The following is a 26,626-nucleotide window of genomic DNA, read 5'->3' on the forward strand; positions in this document are numbered from 1 at the left end:
CTAAAAAGAAAATGAGTCGTATTAAAAAACATGTGTATATGAACAGGATGAATTTATTAATGAAGCCAAAAATCGTAGTTTTTCATTTAAAGACTAAAATAAAGAACCAACTGGGAATGGAAATAAGATATGTGCATTGGTAGAGTAATCGCTCAGCAACTGATTTATCTCAAAGGCATCCGATTGTGATTATTATGATAATAAACTGTTACACTATACTTACGTTCAATTCTGAGAAGCATGCTGGACTCGACCTTCTTGACGTCGTTCTCGAAAGCACAAGAGTATACACCGCGGTCAGATGGTACGAGCTGGTTTCCTCGGGGCCTTTCCTTACCGTGAAACTTAAGAGTACTGTGCACGGTGGTTACTCCATTATGGTTTTCCGTTTCGTCTGTGCTCACATCAAACCAATCGCGCGAAACCTCTTTACCGTCTTTAAACCATGTTACCGCCGGTTTTGGCTTGCCTTGAACGGCGCAGATTGCTGAAAATCCAATGTCAGTAGCGCGTCTGGTGACGTGTGGTTGTAATTTGGTAACGAATTTCGGTGCGTGATGTACGGTCAATTGGACAGATGCCGCTTCTCCGGTTCCCATTTCATTCGATGCTTGACATCTATAGCGACCTTCACTGCCTAGATGTACGGATTGGATGGTATACTTTTGACCGGTGGCTAAAATCGTTGCGCTGGTGGACGGGTTGGCCGAGTCGAATTCTCTCCACCACTTGTACTGAGGCGTCGGCCAGCCGGGAGGCGATGCTGAACAAGTAAGCGTTACTCCTGTACCTTCGGTGGCCACCGGTCTTTCTGGCGTGATCCTCGACAATCCTGGTCGATGACGGACGAGCAGAGTTACGGATGCGTTTCCAATGCGGTTGACTCTTTGGCGAGTCAGAGAAGATGGGTAAAGTATGTTGACAGCTCTACAAGTGTAGACGCCTCCTGCGTCTGCGGTGACTTTGGGTATGCGAAGAACTTCTCCAGATTGCCGGAAGTCGGGACGTCCTTCGCGGATCCATTCGACGGAAACGGGCGGAGGGTTGGCTGACACGTTGCATTGAATGGTGATGCTCTCTCCTTCTTCGGCTTCGCGTTGTCTAGCCATGCCGGGTCCGGTCTCGACGGTCACTTGTGGAGGATATTGAACATCCAACACGAGTTCAGCTTCACGGGTTTGTCCTAAACCGTTGTCGGCCATGCACGTATAAGTACCAGCATCTTGGGGGGTGACTTTTTGGATGACGTGAGTGAACGAGGTAGCTATAAAACGGTCGTCGCGCATCCACCTGACGTTGTTTACACGAGGTTTGGCATCTACGTTGCACTGCAACGTAATTGAATCGTCTCTCTCGACACGCAGAGGATTTTCTGGGCCAATCTGAACTCGTGGATAATCTGTAACAGTACACAGTATTAATACTTTATGTAAAATGAGCATATAAAGACAGACACGCGTGTAAAAATGAAATGTTTATTTTCGTACAGATTGTCGGTTATTTGTCTTAAATGGAATAATGTACGCAGCTTGATTTAGTACGTCAATTAGTATTCAGGCCGAGAGCACGCAATAACCGGATGCGTAATTTATTCTGTTTAGTTAAGACCGCGAAGTATATAAATCTCTCGGGCTTCCTCTTTTATAAAAGGGACGGAAAACAGGGTAAACAGCACACTGTTTCGATAGCTTTACACAGCCGTCTTGTCAATCAACGCGATTGTTAGATCAGGAATTGAGATCAATGTACAAATCTATTTATACTGATACGGCCACGTGTTTCTTGTTTCACTCAAAACTCTTTCGATATCGATTATTTTTAGTGTCTACAAGTTATAAATACGTCATTAGCTATACTTACAGTTTACGCTCAGTGTAGTTCTGGTTTCCAATTTTACGCTTTCGGCCATAGCCCTGTTCCAAACTACACATCTGTAAACAGCGCCATCGTCCTCACGATTAGGAGTTACTTGTACAACAGCGGACGTCGTCGTTTCCTTATTACTGTTGGCGATCCGAGTCACGGATTCGATTGGGTCTTGAACGCCTTCGCGATACCATCGAATAACAGGGTCGGGACTACCGCCGGAACTCGTACAGGACAGCTCTAGGGGACGTCCTTCGGTAGCTACGGGATTCGGACCTGGCAAGATCCTCGGTGGACTCGGTGGTGTTAAGACTGTAATTTGAAAACTCTGCGAATGAATTTCACGACCGGTACCGGCTGCTTTTAGTCGACACTCGAATTTTCCGTTATCCCTTTCGTATGTAGAGTTTGATATTAACAGGTCATAAATTCCCAATTCTGGACGGAAATCAAGTCTATAATAAACACAGATACGTTCAGATTATTTTACAGTACGTGTGTATAGTATTCAGACATAAAACATAAGAAAAAAATAAAAGACACGCTTCTTAAACATAGTATTTCTCGATATAGTCGTCTTTTTATAGCCACATTTTTTTATTATTATTATAATATAATTGCTTTGAACTAGTGCGCGAGAAGCGAAAAAGTAAAATATACAAATCAAATTAAAATTATGTTTGTATTATTTAAGTAAATCGTGTGATTAAAAATAATTAAGATTTTTTTGTTGTAACATCAGAAGACATACGTTGAAAAGAGTAATTATTAATTTTTTACTGCGGGAGCAAAAATAATGTACTCACTTGTAGTTGCCTTCCAGTGGAGTAGCTTTGATGGCTACGTTATCTTGATTATGTTTATTTGTCCTAAGCCAATAATATTGAGTTTCTGCTACAGTAGACGGCAGCTGACCATTAAACCGGCATTTTAACGAGATGTCTTCGCCCTCTCGTGTGTCGGTCATCCCTTCCTGACCATAACATGACCATACTAAAAAAAACAAAACAAAATCATAAGAAAGACTGACACATCATTGAAATTAATACATATTTTAAATATTAGTACAGGTGAACTACGGCAATATGACAATAATGTGTTTAATGGTCTCGTAGAAACACTATTTCAAATCATCATCAGTTCATCGGGAGGGATCCATAAAGCGCACTGCGTGCCGTCCGCCCATAAGACTACGCTTGATATTGGTGTACGTTTAGGAAAATCCTTAGTAAATTTGCTAAAGAGTATATTTCATAAGACTATCCGATTGCCGTGACAGGCGGGCTATACGATGTCCTGCTTACATAAACTGAGAAGTCTACATATTATCTATTACTCTAGTTAAGCACATTTAATAGTAATCAAGAGAAATTAGTATTGTTCTTGATAGCGACGAGGTGCAGGTATACAAGTGTAATATTATGATGGAGATGAAGTATCTGTGCTCAGTATTACCTAAATTGTACACACGATAACAACAGCCAAATTGGTAATATTTGAAAATATTTTAATTTTTTGGTTAGAATACAATTATAGAACTAATTTTTGTTCATATACAAACACTGTGCTAGTATTATTGAAATTATTTTCAAACATATCGATCGTGTTAGACAAAATGTAGTAATAGGTAAAGAATATCAACAGCGGGGGCGATGAATACATGCGTTTATTGTAATATAAAGAATGAAAAATATACTCGTGTCTTAAAAAGGCAATAAAGTACCGATTCAAGAGGTAAGTGAAAATGTCAGTGAAAGACATCGTTATACCAAATACAAGGTGTTTGTGATTTAAATTCAGCTGTTATATGGAAATCAGAGGATATCGACATAAATATTTTCTACAGGTATTTATGAGACATATTATTATGTAGTATGCCTTTTGGTAAAACAAATTTCGATTTATATCCAACAGTTAAATATGTTTTTCTTGTTTTCGCAGATACCCACGCTTTGTTTTATTTTTGTCTATATAATATGAGTGGCGTTAAACTTTGCTGGCTGCAGAAATCAACACCGTCGTTTCGAAAATAGACGAACACATTTTAACATATATTACATCTACCAAGAAGACATAATACACATATTATTATTATTATTATGATACAGGCGTGTGTGTTAGATATTTTCAACGTGTCCGAGAGCAGCGAGTCGATTTCTTGAAGCTCATTGTTATTCATAATAGCGAAGGTAACCAAATCAGATACGGTGGGTCAACCGCTGCTGTGTACAACGTGTGAATGTCTTCTATACACATTTCTTCTAATGCAGCTCACAAGACTGTTCACACAGGACGGCGACCGTGAGCCATTACAAATTCGTCATCACGCATGCATATGTAAGGTGGCGACGACACATTCTTATCATCGGAAGGACATAGTGGCGGGACAATATGGATATGTAACGAGCCGTGCACGCACATAGGTATAGGTAGTTTTCATAAAAGGGTTAGATTTTGGCGCAGAGGAAAGAGACGGTCGGTGGTGTTGTACTGCGGGCACGAGTTATAATAATAACATATTACAAATGCCTATATTATGGTGGCCGCTGTGCATATGAAATATTATGGTTTGCTTCGGGTTAACGGCGACCGGGCACGGTGAAATATATGTGAAGGGTTACACACATGTAAGGGGATAAAATATAAAAGGATATTCCTCCGTCGCCGTAGTGCTTTGTAACGACACGCACACATGTATATACCTTAAGTTGTATACATTATTATAGACGCATTGTATATTTGTTTTCAATCCGATGACGGCAGAGTGTAGGCTGTGGTAATGGTGGTACACACAGAGGGAGACTCAATGGTCTCCGCCGAGCTCATTTTACATGTAAGACGCGCCGTGTACGATGACCATCTGTCCACACGAACCGCGTAATAATAAGAAAAATCCATTTAAGGGGTTTGTAGGCTTTGAAATTATCTACGAGCGTTTGTCTCAATGCGAAAATTGTTTTATACGCCGACGAGTAGTAGTTGGTTTTGAAAAATCATTAAAAAACGAGTTCCAATTAATTTGTTCTCCGCCGGGTATTCGGCGGCACTAACGGTCTTTTGTTCGACAACCGTAGTCGTCGAACGTCGGCCGCGATAAGGGCAGAAGAAGAACACGTCTCGCAATGTTATATTGCCTAGATTTGATTTTCGATTAGAGCCGCATCCTCCTCTTTCTACTAAAAACCATTTTCAAGGCCATCACGATTAATCAGTGCCCGATGGCCCGCGGGTCAGACCGACGGCGGGGTAGGTACACAAGAGTAGGGCAGGTGCGACCTAACATCTGTCCAGACGTTTTTAACGGCGGCCAGTCGGTTTCACGCCCGACGCCCTCACGGCGGCAGAGGATCTGATGATAACGTTGGCACCTGTTGCCGGCGCTCGTCATCATAACACGGCCTTTTTTTTTTTGTTTTGTTGGCCGTCTTGTTCTTTTTGGTTTTAACAACCCCCATCGCGAAGACATAATGAAATGACTGTAACGGGATGAAAACACGTTTGTTACATACGCCCCCTCGACCTGGTCGGTTATTAATTTTATACCCGACAAATTCGTATAATCGTATAATTTGCTCGAGGGCGAAAAAGTCGAAACGTCCAAATTGAACGCTCCGTAATCATACCTACGGGTAATAAAAGAAACCATACGCCCTTAACTAGAATTTGGGGTAATTTATATAAATATATAAACTCATATACTTGATTATATTTTTGGGAAAAGGTGTAAATAATGGTTTATAATACATGGTATTTTTCGCCACAATTCGGCTATGTAATAAACCTCAAATTATTAACGGTCTACGTCTAATAGTGCAGATAATAAGAACAAGTAAACTTAATCGATTAAGGTATTATAACGTGGACGACACGAGCAAGAATCAATGGACAATGGTTATTGCAATTTACTGTTTTTACTAATAACACGACATTTAACGCTATATTATTATTTACATAGTTAAAAAGCTATAACGTATAACTATTAAAACTGTATTATATTCTATTACTAATACGGTACCACATAATTATAAATATGCATAGTACAAAATACATAAACAATTAAAATTTAATGACTTCTAGTTAAATTCATCTACATTGGATGTCGTTAACGCATATTTATAATATTTGTATGGCATAGTTACACAAATGTAATAAGTGCATATTTTTCGGAAGGTTAGTTCAATGTTAGTTGATGGTATGGAATTTATTAAATGCATGACAATTGACATTATCACCAAATCTGTGCACTATGCAATCGATACTTTTAATAAATTATGTAAATATGTTTGTGTGGTTTATTGAATTAATGTAATTGATTTTTTCAAACATCCTATAATTCGAACTATTACATTACACATTTTTATTGACACTAAGTGAAAACATTGTAAAAATACACAGGTTTAGCCAATCTTTATGCTAATGACCGCCGCTGAAGTCGTTTTTATATAAACAACGAAGCAAAAAACGAAATGCCCAACTGTGACAAACATTGTCATCCAAAAGAGATATATATTTAATTGCCAAAACGATAATAACGATAACTTTTTAGTGTTGCAGTGGTTTATAAATAAAAACATTCCAAACAACACTCACCGCTACCGCAATTAAAATTTTACCATTAGTATTCATACTTCGAAAACCCCACTTCAGCCCCCTCGCCGCTTTATGTTTTTCTTTCGAACACGAGTTGAGATTGTATTTTGCTCATTCAGGTCCCTCCTCTTAAAGTCACTGTGGAATCTTAATAATTGTGCTTTGGGGTCGGTGGGTGGATTTGTATGAGGAGGAATGTGAATACAAAAGAAAATTAATAACTTAAAAATAACCCTCCTACTCAGGCAAAGAGCAAAAAATGTACAGTCATTCCCGCCCTAGTAATTACAAATAAAATATTGAACAACGGCCTACCCTAGTAGAACCTTTATCATCATCCAACAACCCATATGGGGGGTAGCTCGTATTCTATAGGCACAATGCTCGTGTGATGTGTTTGCTCACGTGGCAGATGTGTTTGTGTTTGTGTCGCCGCTTTGTTTTTTTGCTTGATCAGGTAACAAAAAAAGAGAAATTTGATACGATACTTGGGTTTTGAGATATACTGTCAATTTAATTATGGCCAAAAATTGCAAAGCATACCGCGTGTTTTCGAAATTCGAGAATAGAAAAATGCTACCAACTATATAACGAATTGCAGATTTGGAACTATATTATTGCTAAATGAAGGATGTATCAATCTGGTTTTCTTTAAAAACTATAAGCGTGCGTTAACCAAAAATAATTATATTTAAAAATTGTAATTTGTATAAAACCTCTTCGAAAAGTTCAGAATAACATATTTGGGGCAGATGACAAATCACTAGCGCAGAATTCAATTGTCAACACATGATGTGTTCTGTGTTCATCAATCAAATATATACACATTTTTTTTTGGCGTAAAGGAGACACGTGACTTTTTAATCATTCCCCTCCTAACCGTATCGGTAATGGTAAAACTACAAACGGCAAATAAATAATAATTATTATGACTATGATGGTTATGACGGTGTACGTTCTCCTTTTAGTGGTGAAAAACATCTGCTTTACAACAGTGGCCTTCGTGGTCTACTAGACACAGTCCGAATCAGACGATGAGATGTTTCCATCATGAAAAGTATATAAAATAATGATATAGGGAGCATATTGAGTTGAATTCACTAGGGAGTAATGGAATGTTTGTTATTCAAGTTCAAACAACCGGTCGACAAGGAAAGTGGTCGCGGCTAATTCTTAATAAATAGAGTAATTAATTGTTTCACACGAACCGTCACTTTCGAAACTGCTTCTTTTTTAATAAAACTTTTTTTTTACTTTGCTTCTGGCAACCGAAGAAAGAAAAACCAACTTAACTTTTTACTTAGTCGTTACGCCTCTGCGATGACGACGAAGTCGAAGCCGAGAAACTTTTTACTTCGATAACACAACGACCGCACGGGAAAATAATGAGGTCATTATATTATGCTCAAAGGTGAAAAATGTAAATGTTCCTATACAATTTCTTATATCGGATAATGTTATCGGAATAACGCCAATAGCGTAAATTAAAAACGTGACGGTATGAATAGGACATTTATGGAAAGAATAAAATAAACATACCCGACGCATGTTTATTAGTTTTTTATTTGAGGCGTGCATGAAGCAGATAAGGATTATTATATGATATCGACGTATTTTATTTGCATAGTAATGTCTGCTGAATTGCAGGCATTACTTTAGAAGTTTCGTACTTACGCACAAATCAAAAATACTGTGGAAACAATTTTATATTGATCTAAAGACTGAAGACCACTACTGTATACTGGTTTTCTTGTCGGTAAACGCAATGGTTACTGAAGGTAAAAAAATTGGTTAAATACTATACACTAAATTCATGGTCCGTTGACTGCGTACGCGAGTACGGTAATCGACCGCTAAAGTGATAAAAACAAACGTTACAAAACGACAAACAAACAAAGGAAAACAAGAAACACCGTACTCTTAACTTGGGATTGCGGCGGTAGTAACGATGTATAACTCTGTATAGACACACGTAAGTAACCAAAATTGGGGGGAGGGGGAGAAATTACAAGTGACAACGGACAAAACATAAATGCCTATAATCAAGGCGATAGAACACCACGGACAGAACACACAATGTCAATATATGCTTATATTATACTTTTCTAATAGTATTGTGTACAACAGAGCAGTTGTACACAATATCTGGGCTCTCGTCGAGAGCGTGCCAGTCACGAACGATGCTGCCGACCACTAAATTAACAGTTATCAACCGTTTAAACGCGCCTCTTGTGTGTGCAGAATAAAAGCAGCGGAAATAAGTGCGTGCGGGTTTTCCGGATCTGATCGAGAAATGGCGTAGCAAGCAAGTGTGGTTGTAAATCATTTCTCGGACGTTTAGGTATACGAGCCGAGAAATATAAATGATTGTGCATAAACTTACGGCAGCATCTGCCGTACCTCGAGAAGTTTTCCAAGTTTTTTCATAGTTTTCCTTGGCCAAATTTATACGTTTTATACGAATATCTGTTTTGATGACGTGACGGTCGGATTGCCGCAAATTTCGGTTCATACAGACTCGTGTGTAATGACTGTTTTGCCGAGCTAATTTGTCTACCGGAAACGGCATTATAAATTAATTTTTTTATTTTTATAACAACCCTTTGGGCTGTGTGTTAAACACGTCACAAACGCGTTTCCATTAATTCGACGTCAAAAAGCGTTAATTTGTTGCCTACCAATTTATTATACGGGAATTTAATAGGAAATACACATTATTGAAGGCGAATTAAATCGTTAATATACTCCGACACAACATTATTATGTGTTTTACCGGTTAGCTCAACAACATTGTGTTAAATATTTAATAACAGATCCAACGACATATGTGATTAAATACTGCAACAGTCATATTAATATTGTCCGGGAAAATTGATGGACGTTTTCAGTATGAAAACTAATAATCAATCTAATTGTATTTTTATTGGAAATTGCATACATAGCCCGAATAACAGTGTAATATTAAAAATAGTATACATTCTAATTAGCTAATTGAAAACTGGAAATCACGAAATTAATTTTTTGTATGCTTATGGTTATAAAAACGAACTCTATTAAATTATATAAATATTTTATGGTGTCTAACTGTTAAATTAGTTTTTAATAATAATAGTAAAATCATTATAATTTTTACGATAATTACTACAGAAAATATGTTAACGTGTTGTGTAATCGGGGCCGAGTTTCTTGGCGCGATTTATCAAATGGAAGGTAAGGATAAAATCTTATATTAATACAATGTATACATTATATTGTATAATATAATAATAAAAATAGTATTAGCGCTTTTCGTTGCTCTTGATAAACTGGTTGACTCGTATAATGCCACAGCAGCCGCTTATACATAGGTCCGACAACTGCAGCCTGTACCACTTATCGCCGCCGGATAAACGTCGTGTTCCGTGCTCGGCCGGATTTAAATACTCACTATACCGGTCTTACAAGAATGTTTTGAATAGAATTGTTTTTACCTGGAAAAACACAAAATCAGAGCCAATTAGATGCGTGGAATTAAAATAGCATATAGATGATACAACACAATATAACAGCATGAGTCAATTGAAATATTATTTGCGCAAGTATAATATAATGGACATGACAGGAAGGCTGTTCTCAGCGACATAGATATTATAGTTTACGGGATCCGCGCACGCACGTGATTCCTCCTCTCTTGGAATCGCGTGCTGTGTGCTTTTCGTTCAACAAATAAATAGTAACACTCCAGTAGTTGGTGTCATAATACATATTATACAAAAGTAATGACAAGCAGCAGCAAAATCAGAGGGAGGGCGGAGGTGACGAACGGCAACGAGAAATAATTATAATAAAGGAAAAATACTAAGAGATTGCGTGATGTGGTGTAAATTATTATTTTGATACTGCATTATTTCTCTTTGACCGTTTTTTTAAAGTAGATAACTGCATTTACGATTTTAACGATCCTCTCGCGTTTTATTACCGTTGTTCCAGACTAACCGCGGACCATCCGTTTTGTTTTACAGATTTTAACCGGGCCTAGAAAAATATTATCTTTCATACGAGGGTCGTCGTTTTTCTCCAACCTAAATAAGATCTCGATATAAACTAATAATTAGTGAGAAAATAATATAGTGAATAATGTAAGTCGTATTTCCGTATTGTTTATTGTAACCAACATACTAAACTTTTTACAATAATATATTAAAATTTAAGATCATACAGGATAAGGGTGGTTTTTGACACATATGCGTGCAAAAAGCATAATTTACTTAATTCTATTGAATTTGATTTGCGTACATAATAATAAAAAAAAAAAAAAAGATACACCCATATAGGATTTGAATTAGCTGACAATACCTATATTATGGCTGGGGTGACAATAATAAAGAATAAACAACCCTAGTATAAAAAAAAACTATCGAACCTTAAAAAAAGGCAACTGTGCTCGGCATTGTATTTAGAACAATAAAAAAACTAGAAAAATCAGTGGAAAACCACCATTGAGGAGGGGTTGAATGAAATTCGCGGACAGATGGACTGCTATATGTATAATGTGACGGGCAAAGGGCTGAGCATGCGCTTCCCACGGCGACACGCATCAGAAAGCAAGCACACAGCGGCTGTTTTAATGACGAGCACTTGTTTAAAATCGTAGCAAGTGAGCAAGTGTATAGGGGCAATCGTGCGCTTATTATAATTATAATAATAATAATACATGATAGATGTGGTAGTCCACGGGGACTTTTACCACCACCACTATATCGCATCACCCGTGAACGAGAACCGCGGCTACTATTACATACTACCGTCTCGGTAGTAAGTAATATTATTATTTTTAAACTAGAGCTTCAAAAATAGAAAAACGTACTCATTCTCACGACGTTTCATTATCAGTATCGGTTCGCACGGTAGTAATTATTATTATTATAACAGAAAAAACATACATACGAGTCAAAAAGATATAGTTTCCAGGTTAAAAAACTCAGAGGACCGGATCTCGTGTTATGGACATGCCGCCGTTGTCGGGTCGTACACACACAACGCACAGTAAGTAGTAGTAGTTCTTTATGGAAATCCTGCCATATATGTGTAAACGTGTCGACTCTGCAATATAGTCTAGTTATTGCTACTGGACGGGAACGTTTGCCCGCCGTCCGCGGACGACAACAATATAGGGGTTGGTACATATATTTATATACGTATATATATATAATAGTGTGCACGGACACTCGACTACATCTTTATTCGATTACTGGCGAAAAGCGCGCCCTAAGCGGTGTAATCCATTTACGGGGATATCGGCCCCTCTTCACTTTTTCTCCACAGGGATTTGGAATTTCCCACAGATTTCCGTTGGCCGACCGTCGAAGGTGGGCGCTTATGTGTTTATATATATATTTGTCGGATGATTGTGTGCGAAAACGGAGAGTGCCATCTGCGTATTGTTGCCAGAGCTTATACTTTTCAAACGCGGTTGAGATATTGCCATTGCCAGTTGTTCTGACAACCTTCCCCGTGTTTCTTTCTTTCCAGGTTTTATTTATCCGTCGACAGCCGTGTTGACGGATTATCGGGGTCTCCAAAACACGAAATATTAGTCTATATACATAAAAGTTTATATATATATATATTGTCTATATAAACTGTATTGTCAGCAGTGATGTAGGTATATTATATGTGATAATATATTCGAAAAATATTAAATTAAAACATTTAACGTAGAGGTAAAAGGTGTATTTTAATAGCCATTAAAGACGACTCGAGATCCGAAGAACGGCGCTAAAAATTCCATTTTAAAAGATATAAGAGTGGTTATACAATTTTCGTAATGTTAAGGTACCTATACAGTTTTCTTGAAATCAAGTCGGAGACGACTGCCTACATAGTTCGAGACGTATCTATATATATATATATATATATATGTATATATATATGGGATAACACTCGTGTGTTTAAATAAATAAAAATTCAAAACATTGTCGCCGTAAAACAACAATTTGTCTGGCTTAAGTGTTGACACGAGGACTAGTGTTGCTGGGTTGACAGCAGTCTTCGGGGTCCTTGGTCACACTTGTTCAAGTACACACACTCAAACATACACCCGATAAAAACCCACTATGATTCATTGTTCTTTAGTTTCGGTTAGCTTTCACTTGCCTTTTCTGGAATTTTAGTTTAATTCAAATTGAGTACGTAAAAAGTCATACAAAATAAAACGTCTTTGGTCCACTCATATACACATTAGTGGCCCTGTTATAAAAATACACCGGTATATTCAATTTTGTAAACGTCTTACTGTTTGTAATATTTTTGTGTGGGCAAAACCTGTAGGTGAAGTAGTCTGCGTACCGTTCTCATACAGATTCAAATGCGACGGATGAATTAATGTCCACTTAACAGTTCGTGCACTCAACTCAGTTGTTGGGAGGAATTCGCCGAAAAACAATAAAGTCTAAGTCTAATACTACTATACAGCACTGTTGTGCTTTTATTATTATTTTTTCTCTGCGCACCAACTCCACTTTAGAAGTCGAGTTATATCTCGGATGAGATAATGAAATAGTATTAATTTTCTTAAGGTAGAACATTCCAACTCCGTGGAAAAGTCATTTGCTCCCTAAAGACCATTTTAAGGTACAGTGTTATTGTTATTAGGTACAGAAAGTTGAAACAAAACAACATTACGTTTGTATCTCCAGCAGTGCCGGTCTATAGAAATTCTAGAAAAAAAAACATAAGCTTTTATTTTTGCAGTTTATTCTTATGCGTTTGACGTTGGTCAATAAAAACAATTAGTTATCGTCGAAACTAGAGAAATTTAACTTCGAGACAAGCACGTGACTAAATAACCCTATTGGATTTGATTAAACTAAACTTATAATATAATACAGCGCCTATATATTATTATGCTGATGATTGTACTTTAAGCGGTAGTAATTTATACGGATCACGAGTAACCGCCAATCAAGGGCTGATAGGAGATAATATCTCTTCGTTCTCGAATTGTTTCCGCGATGGACATATTTTATTATCGGTTGGTGTTCTAGGGAAAACTTGCTTGTTACCGGACCCAAATACCATCATGACATTCTATGCATCCTTGTCAGCGTGTTCATAATTTATGTGTTGACCTTTCTGCTGAACATATTCTAAATACACCGCATACTATCCTTAATCTCAACAAATAAGTTTGACACATACTGCATACAAAACGTACAAGTTGTTTATTTCAATGTTCATAACCTCTGCTCCGTAAGTATAATGAATACTTGTTTTTATTTTAGAACTATAGATGAACAATAATTGAAGAGCTTGAAGCAATAACCAGTCAAGAGCCCATTTTTATAAAAAAAATTGTTTATCAACGAAAAATAATCTACATCTTGGTGGAACGAACAGTACAATTTGACTGTTAGTTACAAAGATAATACAAAACACATTTTCTCCCGCCAATGGTAGTAAATGGGATAAGGAATTTTATTTTGATCGTCCTGAACAATTTTAAAAAGTGGACTTGTCTGGTTGTTGCTCCAAGCTCTACAATTTTTAACTCATTCGGATCGTTCCTACAATGTTTATTGTCATTTTTAATTTATTTAAACGATTCGACGATATTTAATTTAATTACATCGACCTTACAGTTGGAAAAACTTTACTTGCATAAGTTAAATAAAGGGTTAGTAAATAAAAACACTGTCGTTTCCGAAGCACAAAGTTAATTTGATAAACGGTAATTTTTTTAGTAAAAATTAGCAAAAAGTGTAATGATAAATCACGGAGCAAAAAAAATGCGTTTTGCCACATCCGCCAACCCTGGCAGATCTAGGGATTCTCTCACTCTTTCTAATTAAGAGACAGGAAATATTTCTTAATGAAGATAAACATCGACTTTTAATTCAGAAGTAAAACGGAATTTTAATGTCATTAAAACACTCCGTGTCTTTATACCTTTAATTTATTCTGGCGGCGTCTGATTATTTTTTTTACTTTTATTGAAGTCAATATTTTAAAAATGTAATTGTTAAAACCATATCTGAAATATCAACAATAATATTTACCTTTTCTTTTTGTTTTCGGACATAAATTTTAATTAGTATTATTATTACCTCGCTAAGAGCAGACGGAACAATATGCTTTTATTAGTAAAATGGTGTTGTGCGAAATTAGACAACTGTATAGTTAGAAACTGCATTTACTGTGTACAACATTTCATGTTAACTAGATGATTTTAGGGAAAATTATATCTGTAGGCTTGCAGTAAACCTATCTTCTAACACGAAGGGTAAGTTCACAAATCTGAACCCTTTTCTACCCTCGAGGGTTGCAAGGACACGTTGGGTTACGCTTTGTGCTATTTAAGAAACACCGTATAATTATGTTTATGCATAGATACCTAAAATAAATCAGATTAGGGTTGTAGAATAAAACAAAAATAAATAACAGCTGTAGCGTTTATAAGAACTTTTTCGAGAGTTTGAAATAGTTTTTAGAAACCGAACATTTACAATGATAGTATACAAGAGCACTATCAACATCAGTAATTATTAACACAAAAGTAACGATATTAGATATACATAATAATAATAAAACGTGTGTATAATGCGCTATGTGGTTGTTTTGTAATGCATCTAAGATTATAATACACCTATATGTTGTACTGTATATATTGGAATATTGTGTAGTTACTCCATTTCAATATAATGATATACATTATTTTTTTTTGTAAAAGTATTTTTCAGCTACTTCATTCATTGCATGTGCTCGAACTGGTATTTTTTACACCGGACAAAATGAAATCGTTTGTTCAAACCTAATGGGCTGGTTTGTGTCGGCCGATGTTGAAGAAAAAAAGGGAACCGCGTGGAAAGTGGCACAACTGGCTCCTTAGGCAATGCGATATCGGTACAGGTGAGCTGGCCACACATATATAAACGCATACGGGCACACGCATATGCGGTAGAAAGTATAATCGGTGACTTTTTACAATGAATGTTTTCAAGTCGTTTTCAAATAATATCTATACGACGTCGTGGAGGAATAGCTATCCCGATAAAAATACTTGACAAATTCCCTTAAAACTGCAATAAAAGAATAACAAAGCGATAGCAGCCGCCAGTTCGCACGGTGCTTCAACCGAATGCTTCTTATTGATGGTCTCGAGGAGGGGAGGAGTCGATAGGGGATTTTGGGGTTGTTGTAAGAAACGATTCACGCGCAGCATGTGGTGCCGGTGCAACGATGGCGAGGTCCAGTCCAGGTATTATATGGGCAATATTCATTTTTGATTTCAATAAAAAGAAAAACTCTTCTGATATTTCACGGACGATTGGGTACAGACATCAATGCAATAAAATTGTATTTGTCGAAAAAATATTAATGATGACCGTCGTCTAGATCAGCCCTTGTCGGCCGTTTTTTTTTTATTTGAAGTACCTACCTTTATATTATTCACCGTGCATTTGCTATTATAACTGCTGTAAATCACCGAGCCGATTGATTATTCTTATAGAAATCATTTGTACTATGGTACAAAGGTTCAAATGTGCCTTAACAACAGTCAACAGTACACGATTGTTGAATATGTTGTAAAATAATTGTACTTCTGTACCGACTGCTTTACACAATAAATATACATATATAAAAAAAAACTCAACAATTATTAGTATTCTACGAGGCTTAAGGTTTGTTGTAGCTCTAATATTAGAATATTTTATTGTTTGTAGTTCTCGGGAGAATGGAACTCAACATGAGTCGTATCAACCGAAATCAGCAAGACCTGAGAATATTTTTTAAAATTTTAAACGAACTTATTGTTCTCGGAGCATTTTATTTCGTTTATGTATAAATTATAAATGTAAGAGCGATGGGGTTAAAGCTAACGACGAATGACTCGCACAAACAATGAATGATTTCATTTCATCGCACCCCTAAAATGTGTTCGTAATGGCAGTGCAAAAACCGTTATAAGCGAAAAAAACCTGGAAAAAAACGTGAATGTTGTACGTTCGAAAATTCGATACGCTCGAGATTTAAATTTTCGATAAGAAAGTAGGGAAGAAATTGAAAACATCTGAAGTGCTGTTCGTAAAGCAAAGCCGGTACACATAACACGTGCAAAACCATCTGTCACGATACTCCGACGAGATAAGGCGTTCCCTCCACTGCATAATATATATATATATATATAACAGCATACAAAATTATTATAATAAACACCATCGGCGTGGCCGTTGTAGTCGATACCTGTCGGACGCAGAGGACCCGCGCACTATTGTTGTTATTAGGCGAGTAAGAAAATTACTCGGGTCAACATGGTGTAAAGAAATGGGGTATATTTTTTCTTATCGACGGTCTCTTTCTATATTATGTCAAGCGAGGCGAACTGAGCACCGGGGTGGAGTTGAGAGGCGTATGGCAGACGGCCACCGCCGGACAACACATAAAGAAATCAAATTTCCCCACCCCACATGCATATTATAATATGTCGGATCGATTCTCGGGGGTTCACACTCCAATGACTTCGGCGGATAACCTATTCAGCTGCTATTATCATTATTATTATTATTACTATTATTGTTCGTATGTATAGTATCCCGAAATTCGGTACGCACCACTTGAGCGCAGAGCCTTATACAACCAATAAACATTGAGTATAGGCCTATCCGCGCCTATAGTATACTTCAAACTTGTTATGAAGAAGGATACCTATTTTTTTTCGCATCAGCTGCCGACGACGGTATTTTGTTTTTCCCTACAAAAATCGTCTACTGTTATTATCAACACGGTTTTTATTATTATTAAATACAACGATTCGAGTAATATATTAGTAAACTGATACTGACGATTCACCGAATTCCTGGAAAAAAATATCTCCAAGGTCCCAAGGTAATATTTGATAATATGGTCTGGTTGTATTCTCACTTTAGAAATTATATCAAATTTGAATAATTTTTTTAAAAATGAATACTTAAATTATTTTTTGTATACTAAATTATTTTTCTTGAGATTTTTTTTATAAGAATCAAACGGCTAAACATATTTTGTATCATGTTATCGATACGAAAACAGCACATTGACTACCACTGCACATAATGAGTTCACTATAGGGATAAGAAAGCGTATCTACGCATGAATATATTAATGTATTTGTGGAAAACGTGAGCAAATTAATCAAATTAATTGAAGCTTTCCAAACGTGTAGGTACAGAAGTACGTAGGTATTTGAACAAGTTATACGTAACTAATTTTGGTTAAGACCTGTCAACGTCGAAAGGCCGTTGAAGTTATCATATTCTTATAGACACTACTCGTCATACCCCTACTGCGTTAAAACACAGGTTTCGTAGGATTTTTTGATAATCACCGTCATCAGTTTTTAATCGGCCATATCTATATTTCATACTTTTAAGATGTTGACCATACATTGCTGTAATACGTTCGATTTACAAACGCACAACACCGCAATGTATATGGTATCGCCTCCTAATGTTGGCCATCTGCGACGAGTGCGCTTGTGTCGCTCGTAAGCGTAGGAGGTGTTGTTGTGTACCTACGGATTTTGCCGTGAACCTTTCCGCCTCGGTGGTAGAGGACCATTGTTAAAAGACAATTGACAGTTTCCTAGAGTATAATGTTGTTGTTGTTGTGTTGCCGTTCAGGGCGCGGTCGACAAACTCTCTTATGTGCGAGGCGCGCCCCTCACGAGATATATAAATAAAAAATATATTATGCTATATATTATTATTATTATTATTATTGTAGAGACCGAACGCTTGAACTCTTGACCGAAACCGGCGGCCATGGCGCGAAAACTGGTTCACGGTTTACGCTCACGCTGGTTTCTATTTCATATGTATCGCCGTCGCCGTCGCTTTATTAAATTGATACCTTCCATATAAGTTGTACAAGAATAATAAGCCGATACACGGCAGTCGTAGTACCGTAAGACACAACGTTGTAATAATAGTTATTATTCGATCCAGGCGTTAGGTTTGTAAAGCGTTCTTCGATGCTGTGTATAGATATAAATAATTAAACTTCGTAAATAATTAGACTTCTTAAACCCAAGTTAATCGCTTTGTAAAATACGAGATCAGCCACGGTCGTTAAAAAACATTTTAAATCGCGCGTATATGACATACACGCAGCTATAATATTATTTATAATACAATTGATTTGTTTATTTAATATTATGATAATGCAAAATGTGTCTAAAAGTATCTAGTCTAATCACGGTTGTATAGCTTTGATGTAAAGCGAGAATGTGTAGGTACTTTTCAAAATAAATATATGTTTATAACGAAATATATATATATATATATAGTGTCTACAGATGTTTTGGTTAGGGGATGCGGAGGAAGTGGTATTGTATAGAAAAAATAAACCGTTGGCACAACATTTATTTCCACCCGGTTTTCGCGTCACGATGATTGGCAAATATTTAATTTTTCGAATATAATAACAACGGCCTCTATTTATATACGAGCCCATTGCGCATAGCTAAGTAGGTAGCCGCAGAGGTATTTCAATTTCCTTGTATGCCGAAAATACGCGGTGCATTCGACAACAATAATTGCACAACAGCCGCGTTGTTCTGGTCCACACAAGAGAACCGACACTCCCGGGGGCCACCGTAATCCTTGGACAAGAGCTCGATAAATATTTTCATATGCCAGTGGCGGCTGTTCGTATTATAATAACACAACGTTATTACGCGTTTTGTACACACATATTAAATGAAACTGGAGCACTTTCCCACCACCACGCAAGCTCTCTCTCCTGTATAACGTATTTTTTTTTTTCAATTATTTATGTCCGCGCACTCCTCCGATTGCTAAAAACTACTTGGTGCGAGTCCAACAACAAAATAAAATAAATTATACACCGCAATAATCGGAGCCATACATTAAAAAATAAAGCATTTCCCGTGACATTAATGGTGACATATATGAGCGGCAAACGATGTTTAATCACATCCAACGACCACCCTGGTTGACGTTAACACTTATCTCTATCTATACATACACATATTATTATAATAAAAAAAAAACTGTGTATTTTTTAAAAATTGCGTTCTCTTCCACACCGACGCAGTTTATAGAAAATTAAATAATTTGTACTCCGAAAACTAAAAATGTTTAACATAGTTCAAAAAAAAAATAATAACACTACGATGCAAGCTATCGGAATCAAGTCCATCGGTCACACGATTGTTGGCAGCTTTTTGGCGCTCGTCCAATCGCGCGTCTGTCACGTAGACAATTATTAATACAAATAAACATGAAAATGTCTAAAGCCATGTTTTGATTTCTTATAAGAACGTCATGTGAACTATGAGAACAAAACAAAATCAGTTAAGGTGCAATCGGAATACAAATTAAAAAAATATGGTAAAATAGAGTTGACCGAGAGCCAAGACTGTCAATCAGGGAGTTAGCAGACGAAAATCCAAAATCATGTAAATTTTCCCATTACGCAAGTATGGTCTGCATGGACTATATTAATGAATTGTTATTATATATGTTGATCTCGGTCGTCAAGGTATATATATATAGGTAACTATAGTGTACCCTCTTCGAGAACAGATTCACACAACAGCATGTTTTGCCGTCGAATATTTGGATTTAAGCGATACTGAGCCTCGGGATAAAAGTTGATAACAAGTCATCGATATGCCGTATGAAACACCCGCAAAAGTCAGTGGGAGGCTAATAAAGCGATGGCGCTCTGCGACAACAGGATTGTGTTTCGAACAATGCGAACGTTGTTATAGGATAATTAATAATCAGATTAATGTGCTGGGGCAAAGGAAAACGATCGTATATACAATATACATGTAGATATCGGGCAACTATGTCTGCCAGTTAGCGTGGCACTAGCATAAGCCGATTAGCAAGATAAATGTCAGCAGATTGACCTTTCATCATGTTTTCCAATTACATATAAGACCGCGTGCTGGCTAAACTTTCGACAGTTTCCGCTGAATAGTTGTATAAATGACGAATGTATACGCAGACGACGTCCAATTAAAGTTTTTGCGTTAATCAATTCGGACCTTGTCGAACTTTGGCCTCCTTCACCTCTCCCCTTTACGATTTCCTTCAATTTGAATGTAAAAATAACGAAAACTTGATACGGCAAAAACAATGGGGGTGTATGAATTTTATTTATTGGTCGTTGGCCTTAAAAACGCTTCGGAGAAGTAGAAAAAAAGAAATAAAGAATGATAAAAAAAGCAATTTGGATGATGGCTTCATTATTTCCCGTCAAAAGCTCCGCCGCATCTCTTCGGCGTAAACTTTTAGCGCTTTTAAGTTTTTCGTTACCTTCCCAACATTGTTATCCTGTAGGGACCTGTGACAGGCATTACCATCAGTGATTGTCTACAAACATATATCCGGAAATTTCATTTTCCGTCCAAATGCAACTAAATTAATGACTTCTTTCAACAATTCATCGTTTGTATATTGTCTAAAAAAAATTTTTGTTTAACGTTGAAAAGACCGTATCCAGCGAGTGACACAGGTGGATGTGTTATTTTAGTTCTCCGAGCAATATTAAAATATATATTATACAAAAATACAGAGACATTAAAATATTATTTACTTATATTATACGGTCCCTTTATGAGTCAAGAGTTTGTATACAATTGAAAACAAGTACTTAACGCATTACTGTTGAACCACTAATTCGATAAAATATAACGAATGTATAATTCAATATTGGTGATAATTGGGACATCAAACACCTGGGCTGGTCATTAAAAAGAATATTATATGTAGAGGAAATCATATTAAATATACGACTGATAAGATGAACAGCAATAGAGTTGACTTTGTCTAAGGTTTTGAACAGTTATATAAGTAACTAATATACATATTAGAGCTTTTAGGTAAGCCATTACATATGAGTATATATGATTATGTATGTGAAAACGCCATGTATTGGTATGCATATTGTATGAACCCACATTCATCTCGTATCTCGTGCGTAATGATATACTCCTTTATAGATATATATTATAAGTATAATATAGTATGCATATATATACATGCACATATATATTGTGATCCTCAAATGCAGAGGAGAAATATCTTTTGTTTCACATAGTGTGCCGTTAATCCTGTTTGATATTCCCGGTAGGATTTCTCAGGTTTCCTCCCTTCGACCGCCAATGATTTGAATCCGCATCACTATTATCATAAAGGTCATTTTCAGACTACTGGAGACGGAATTGTATTACGCCCATGGTATTTTTCAAGCCGCCATTATTCTCGGATTCGCTAGCAAATCCCTATGTTACTTTTAGAAGAATAATGGGATAGATTTATAAACATGCGAACGCTATTTAGTTTTTCGGCATTTTCCAGGCATATCATTCACCTTACAAAATCCACAAGTTTATCATTAATACTTGTACAGTCTTCAAATCGGTATTTAGTATGGTTGTAGTCAAATATAATAATACAACTTGTTAAGTAGTTTTTGTGGGTACTGGGTAGGATCAAGTTAGTGTTGACATCCAATATCGTGAGACAATATTGCTCGGGGTACCCGTATAGTATTTACGGTGTATACTTATTATATAACATAATATCATATAGACATATAGTGATCGATTAGATTACAGGGAATATCACGCATTAAGTTTTTTGACGAAGGCGGTCTACTCTCGTGACACGTTGCATACTTAATTATTCTGGAAAATACTTTATTATATTAAATTTCTAAAAGTGTAACAGGAAATTGGAGACGTACAGTGAGGAAAACGGACGGCCCACTTACCTCAAGGCAAGTAGATTTTTAAAATTCACGGCTATGAGCGTTGTAAATGTATAGCTGTTCCACTACCGCCGACGCCTGCAACTGTGCACTGGATAATTATGTTTTCCCTAAACCCTACGATGTGCCATTCATCACTCCGCACTGGCGTTTAGTTGTTTCCCTTTTACGGTATTTACCCGACACAACAGAAAACACTGCGAGATACAAAAGAAAAATAATGACTTATTTACTATTATAGGGCGTGTTGAACTTATTCCTGTTCGTATACATGAAATAATTTATCTTTTTTTTTTTATTACCTATGGACTTGGAAAATTATTCACAGGATCGTTCGAGTAATTATTATAAAAACACACATGATAGTTTATAGCATTACGCTACTGGTGATAGAAATTAAGACATTTTCCATGTATACTCACAAATGTTTATACCGCTGTTATTGACCACTTTAAAATAAACGATTGCACCGTGTGACACATACCTGAAACAAGACAAACCAAACATGCGTTAAATAACGGTTGTGATTTCAATCATTATATTGTACATTATTATGCAGAGAAAAAGGGAAATAGGGGGGTTTGGCACAATGCAAAGTCATTATAACCGATTTATTACCATAGTTTATGGGGTTAATGGTAGCGACGCGGCAGTCGAGACACCACTGAGATTATACACGTTAACTTTGTAATCTCCCAAGGGGCAATCGCGGCTCTCCGTAGCTGTCAATTTAAATTGTACACACACGCCAGTGGCCGTGTGCCCTTTCACTCCAAGTGCTTTCTCCTTATCACTGTAACACCACCACTGCATAACGTTACCATACACTATGCAGCTAGTTCGATATTTTCTTTTTCTTTCTTTCTCTTTAATCCGTCCACTCTTCAACGTTATTATTATAATTATGTTATTATATATTAGGTACTGTACGATTTTGGTCAACGATTTGACCTCAGACCGTTTTTGGACACAATGACTGTGAGTAAAAAAAAAAAAAACTATACATACTAAGGAGAAAAGCACAACAGAAAACTCGCGTGTGTCCAAGCACGTTGGATACATGATATTCGCTTGAAATAACTCTACCTAGCTAAATAGTATACGTCTTATGAAACGGGTCTAAAACCGAAATTTTCTCTCTCTCTTAAGTTGCTCTAGCACCATTATAACATTCTAGTCTTAACAGCGAGGAAATTTAACACATATTAACATACAGAATAGAATAAACATTATAATAGTATAACCGTTCCAACACTCGTGATGCTAGTTACGATAGGCTCGCACAAACGTACACAGTTGACAAAAAGGAAATTGAACGTGAATCACGCACACCTAAGACCAAATACATAAGGTGGCAAGCCATACCCTCATACCTATCTGCCATGTATCAATGGATCACCGTCGGACGTTAAGAAGTAAAATTAATACTATTATACATTATGTAGAAGGGAACTGCACATATTGCACGGTGATCCGATAATTTAGCTTGAAATATGATTATTGGGCATTGCATATCTTTTAACAAAATATAATACTTAGAATTATGTACATTATGTATACAATATGTACTTTATTATGCAAAACATGCGTTTCGACCAACTGACAAACGGTTCTCATAATAATACAATATAGTATTATTATTATAATATAGCGCGGTCAATTCACGAAAACAACGAACGATGACCCAAATTCGATTGACAAATAGCTTTTTTTTTAATTTCGTTGGTCGCTCACAACACCAGTATATAACATAATAACGGCGACGATTATTATTATTTTTTTTTTTTATTTTCGTTATAGATAAACTGTGTGTGTTTTGTCGTCTAATTTACGCGAAAACAGCAGTTTGTCACGGCATCGATTTTGTATAGATAAGGATACTTAAAACGAAAACGGCGGTGAATTATTTCAAGTTATATAATATAATAATAATTATCGACATTAGTTAGTCAATTTCGTTGATCAATTTAGGCCCGCGTATGACATTGACGGTCCCTGACTAGGAGGTGAGAGGGGGATGGTTTGTATAATAGGATGGCGTGACGAATTTCAATAACTTGAACGGTAGAACGAATACCGTCCTCCTTGGCAAATGCTGTTCAGTATAAGTATGTGTGTATTATACTGAACTTAACGATCAGCGAAAAACCCCGTTAAAACAATTAGCCGGGAAGTCACACACACACACACTCATACAAAAAAAAACCTTTTAAAATTCAATAATTTTGCACGGAACTGTTGTTAACGAAGTCCAAGGATTCGTATAACCAAGCACGCGACAGCGTATTTATATTACCAATAATAATTATTTAAATTTTAACGAACAGTTTTTTTTTTAAATTGCCAAATACCCCTTTTGTTCCTTCGACTCGACCATTCGGTTCATACGCCCATTTTGTTTTACATCAGATAACCGCTTTGCTGCCTTTTGGATACGTTGCCGTTGAGTAGTTTCATACGTACATAATAATAATAATGACTGCGGTAACTATACGTTGTTATATTATGCTTTATCGGGGGAATATTAAAAGTATTTTTTTTCTTATAAGTTTTCGCAGTCGACTCGAAATACACTCAGTTTCAATAGAGAATACAACAACAAATTTTAGCAGTGTACACGACAACAGCAAGAAAGTGTCGAGTCGAACATCAACATTACATATAAAGACCTTTAAATCGCTGAAACGGAAGAAATTCAATGACTGTAAATATATAAACTCGACAAACTATTGACTATGATTATAATTTCTTCCAACCCAGTCAATTGAATTCTTACAATTAAACGTTATTTAAATCTTAAAAAACGGCAGTTTATGAGAAATGCCCAAAAGTCGATGATTTCAACATAGTATATTATCTTGAAATATGGTATGAACTATGAAGACATACAGACAATACCAAACCGAGAAAATGGGATCGGATGGCGATAGTAGTGTCCGCGTGGTGGTCTTGTGTTTGTTCGCAAGATGGAAAAACTGACAAACCCAGCTTTTGGTGTACGGGTAAAAAAGAGGTTCGTGACCATCGTGAGACGGCTATGGACCAAGCGTCAGATCGCATATTAAATAATAAATGTTGTTTATTGTAAGTCGCCGTGGAAAAATCGTCCACCCAACCGCGATTTACACGGTTCGAGGGGACAAGGCAAAAATTACGTGATGGTGGTGCACACACACACAAACACACATGCTCTTCTTCACGGGGGTAATTGAATATTTTAAGCGAATTGTGTTGTAAAAGAGGAGTGCACGCACGCACAAAAATAATGGACGGTGGCCGTCGTCGCCTCCGGAACAATTTGTTTTGTAAATTGGCTCCGATCTTTGTATAACACGATAATAACGCGTACAGTGTTTTGAAAAAATAAATAATAAAAGATGAGTCTATTGTGTTGTGTAGTACACACACAACAAAAAATGAACGCTTTGGAATAATAATAATAATGAATATAAAAAAAAAGATGTATAAACATAAACAAAATCCAATTGAACGCAGCAAGTCCGTGAGCAAATACAATTCGTCTCGGTTATAACGTGCTCACCGCCAACCGCCGAGTCTCTTGTGCTCCTTCGCTATGCTTCTTCTGCCTCTGTTTAGGTCGATCTACATTTTTATAAGCTTCATAAAACTCTATTCTTCTGTAAACGCAACAAAACGTGTGAAGGCGATGGTATTTTTTTTTATACTCCAGTAAAATGTTTTTACGTTCCTCAGGGAAAATTAATCGCCATCTGGGGCCATTGATTCCTACACGGTGGCTAATTGAAACGCGAGCAAACAGGATTTACTTTGTGGACGGACTGTCAACGTTAGACGCTGTTAACGGAACAGTATGATGAATAATTAATGATGCGTCAAATAATTTTGAAAAATGTAATTAAAAATTACACTAACAAAGATTGGAGTGAAAAATAACAAAATATTAAATGTTGAAACGAGTGGTAACAGTTTTTTAGACTGGTCAACGACGTTGAACGACTTGATTCCTTAACTTAACACCTACACTGTTTTAGCCACAAGTTTCTTGGGTTTTTATCCTTGCAGCTAAAATAATCAATTTAGGAATAATTTAATATGCAAGATAAGTCCCTTGGAAAAGTTTACTATATAGAAATATTTTACTAAACGGGCGTTAATGAATAAATCTAGTTCTTCAGAATAAGTAATTAAAAGATTTATTATTTCCTTTTTTTTTATAAATTCATATTTTTATAGTAGTTTGTTCTGTACTATTATGTATTTTACTAATTTATTAATTATATATCATCGACGAGCCTTCTCTCCATTTTTGGAGAAAAATCGTTTGAATACTTTTTCAACTTATGACCTTTTTTTTTCTATAATACCCTTTATTATTTCTAACCGATAAACTTCATATGAAATAAAAAAAATTCCGGTCTCGCAATTATAT

At 36.4% G+C, this 26,626-nt stretch overlaps 1 protein-coding gene across 2 annotated transcripts in view; it reads right to left on the minus strand.

The window, feature by feature from the left end:
• Positions 1-26,626, minus strand: part of LOC126835710 (hemicentin-2) — a 51,304-nt gene that overhangs the window by 3,952 nt on the left and 20,726 nt on the right. For both annotated transcript variants that reach the window (XM_050568472.1, XM_050568471.1), the window contains exons 2-4: positions 2,673-2,859; positions 1,861-2,321; positions 224-1,399 (exon numbers count right to left, since the gene is read on the minus strand). In XM_050568472.1, the coding sequence (XP_050424429.1) occupies positions 224-1,399; positions 1,861-2,321; positions 2,673-2,859 (1,824 nt within the window). The remainder of the gene's footprint in view (positions 1-223; positions 1,400-1,860; positions 2,322-2,672; positions 2,860-26,626) is intronic.

Source organism: Adelges cooleyi, unplaced genomic scaffold (genome assembly GCF_023614345.1).
Source record: "Adelges cooleyi isolate 19-005CV unplaced genomic scaffold, UGA_ACOO_1.1 ACOO_flye_CR_arks_rails_tigmint_CR_PRNA_23, whole genome shotgun sequence".
NCBI classification, from domain to species: domain Eukaryota; kingdom Metazoa; phylum Arthropoda; class Insecta; order Hemiptera; family Adelgidae; genus Adelges; species Adelges cooleyi.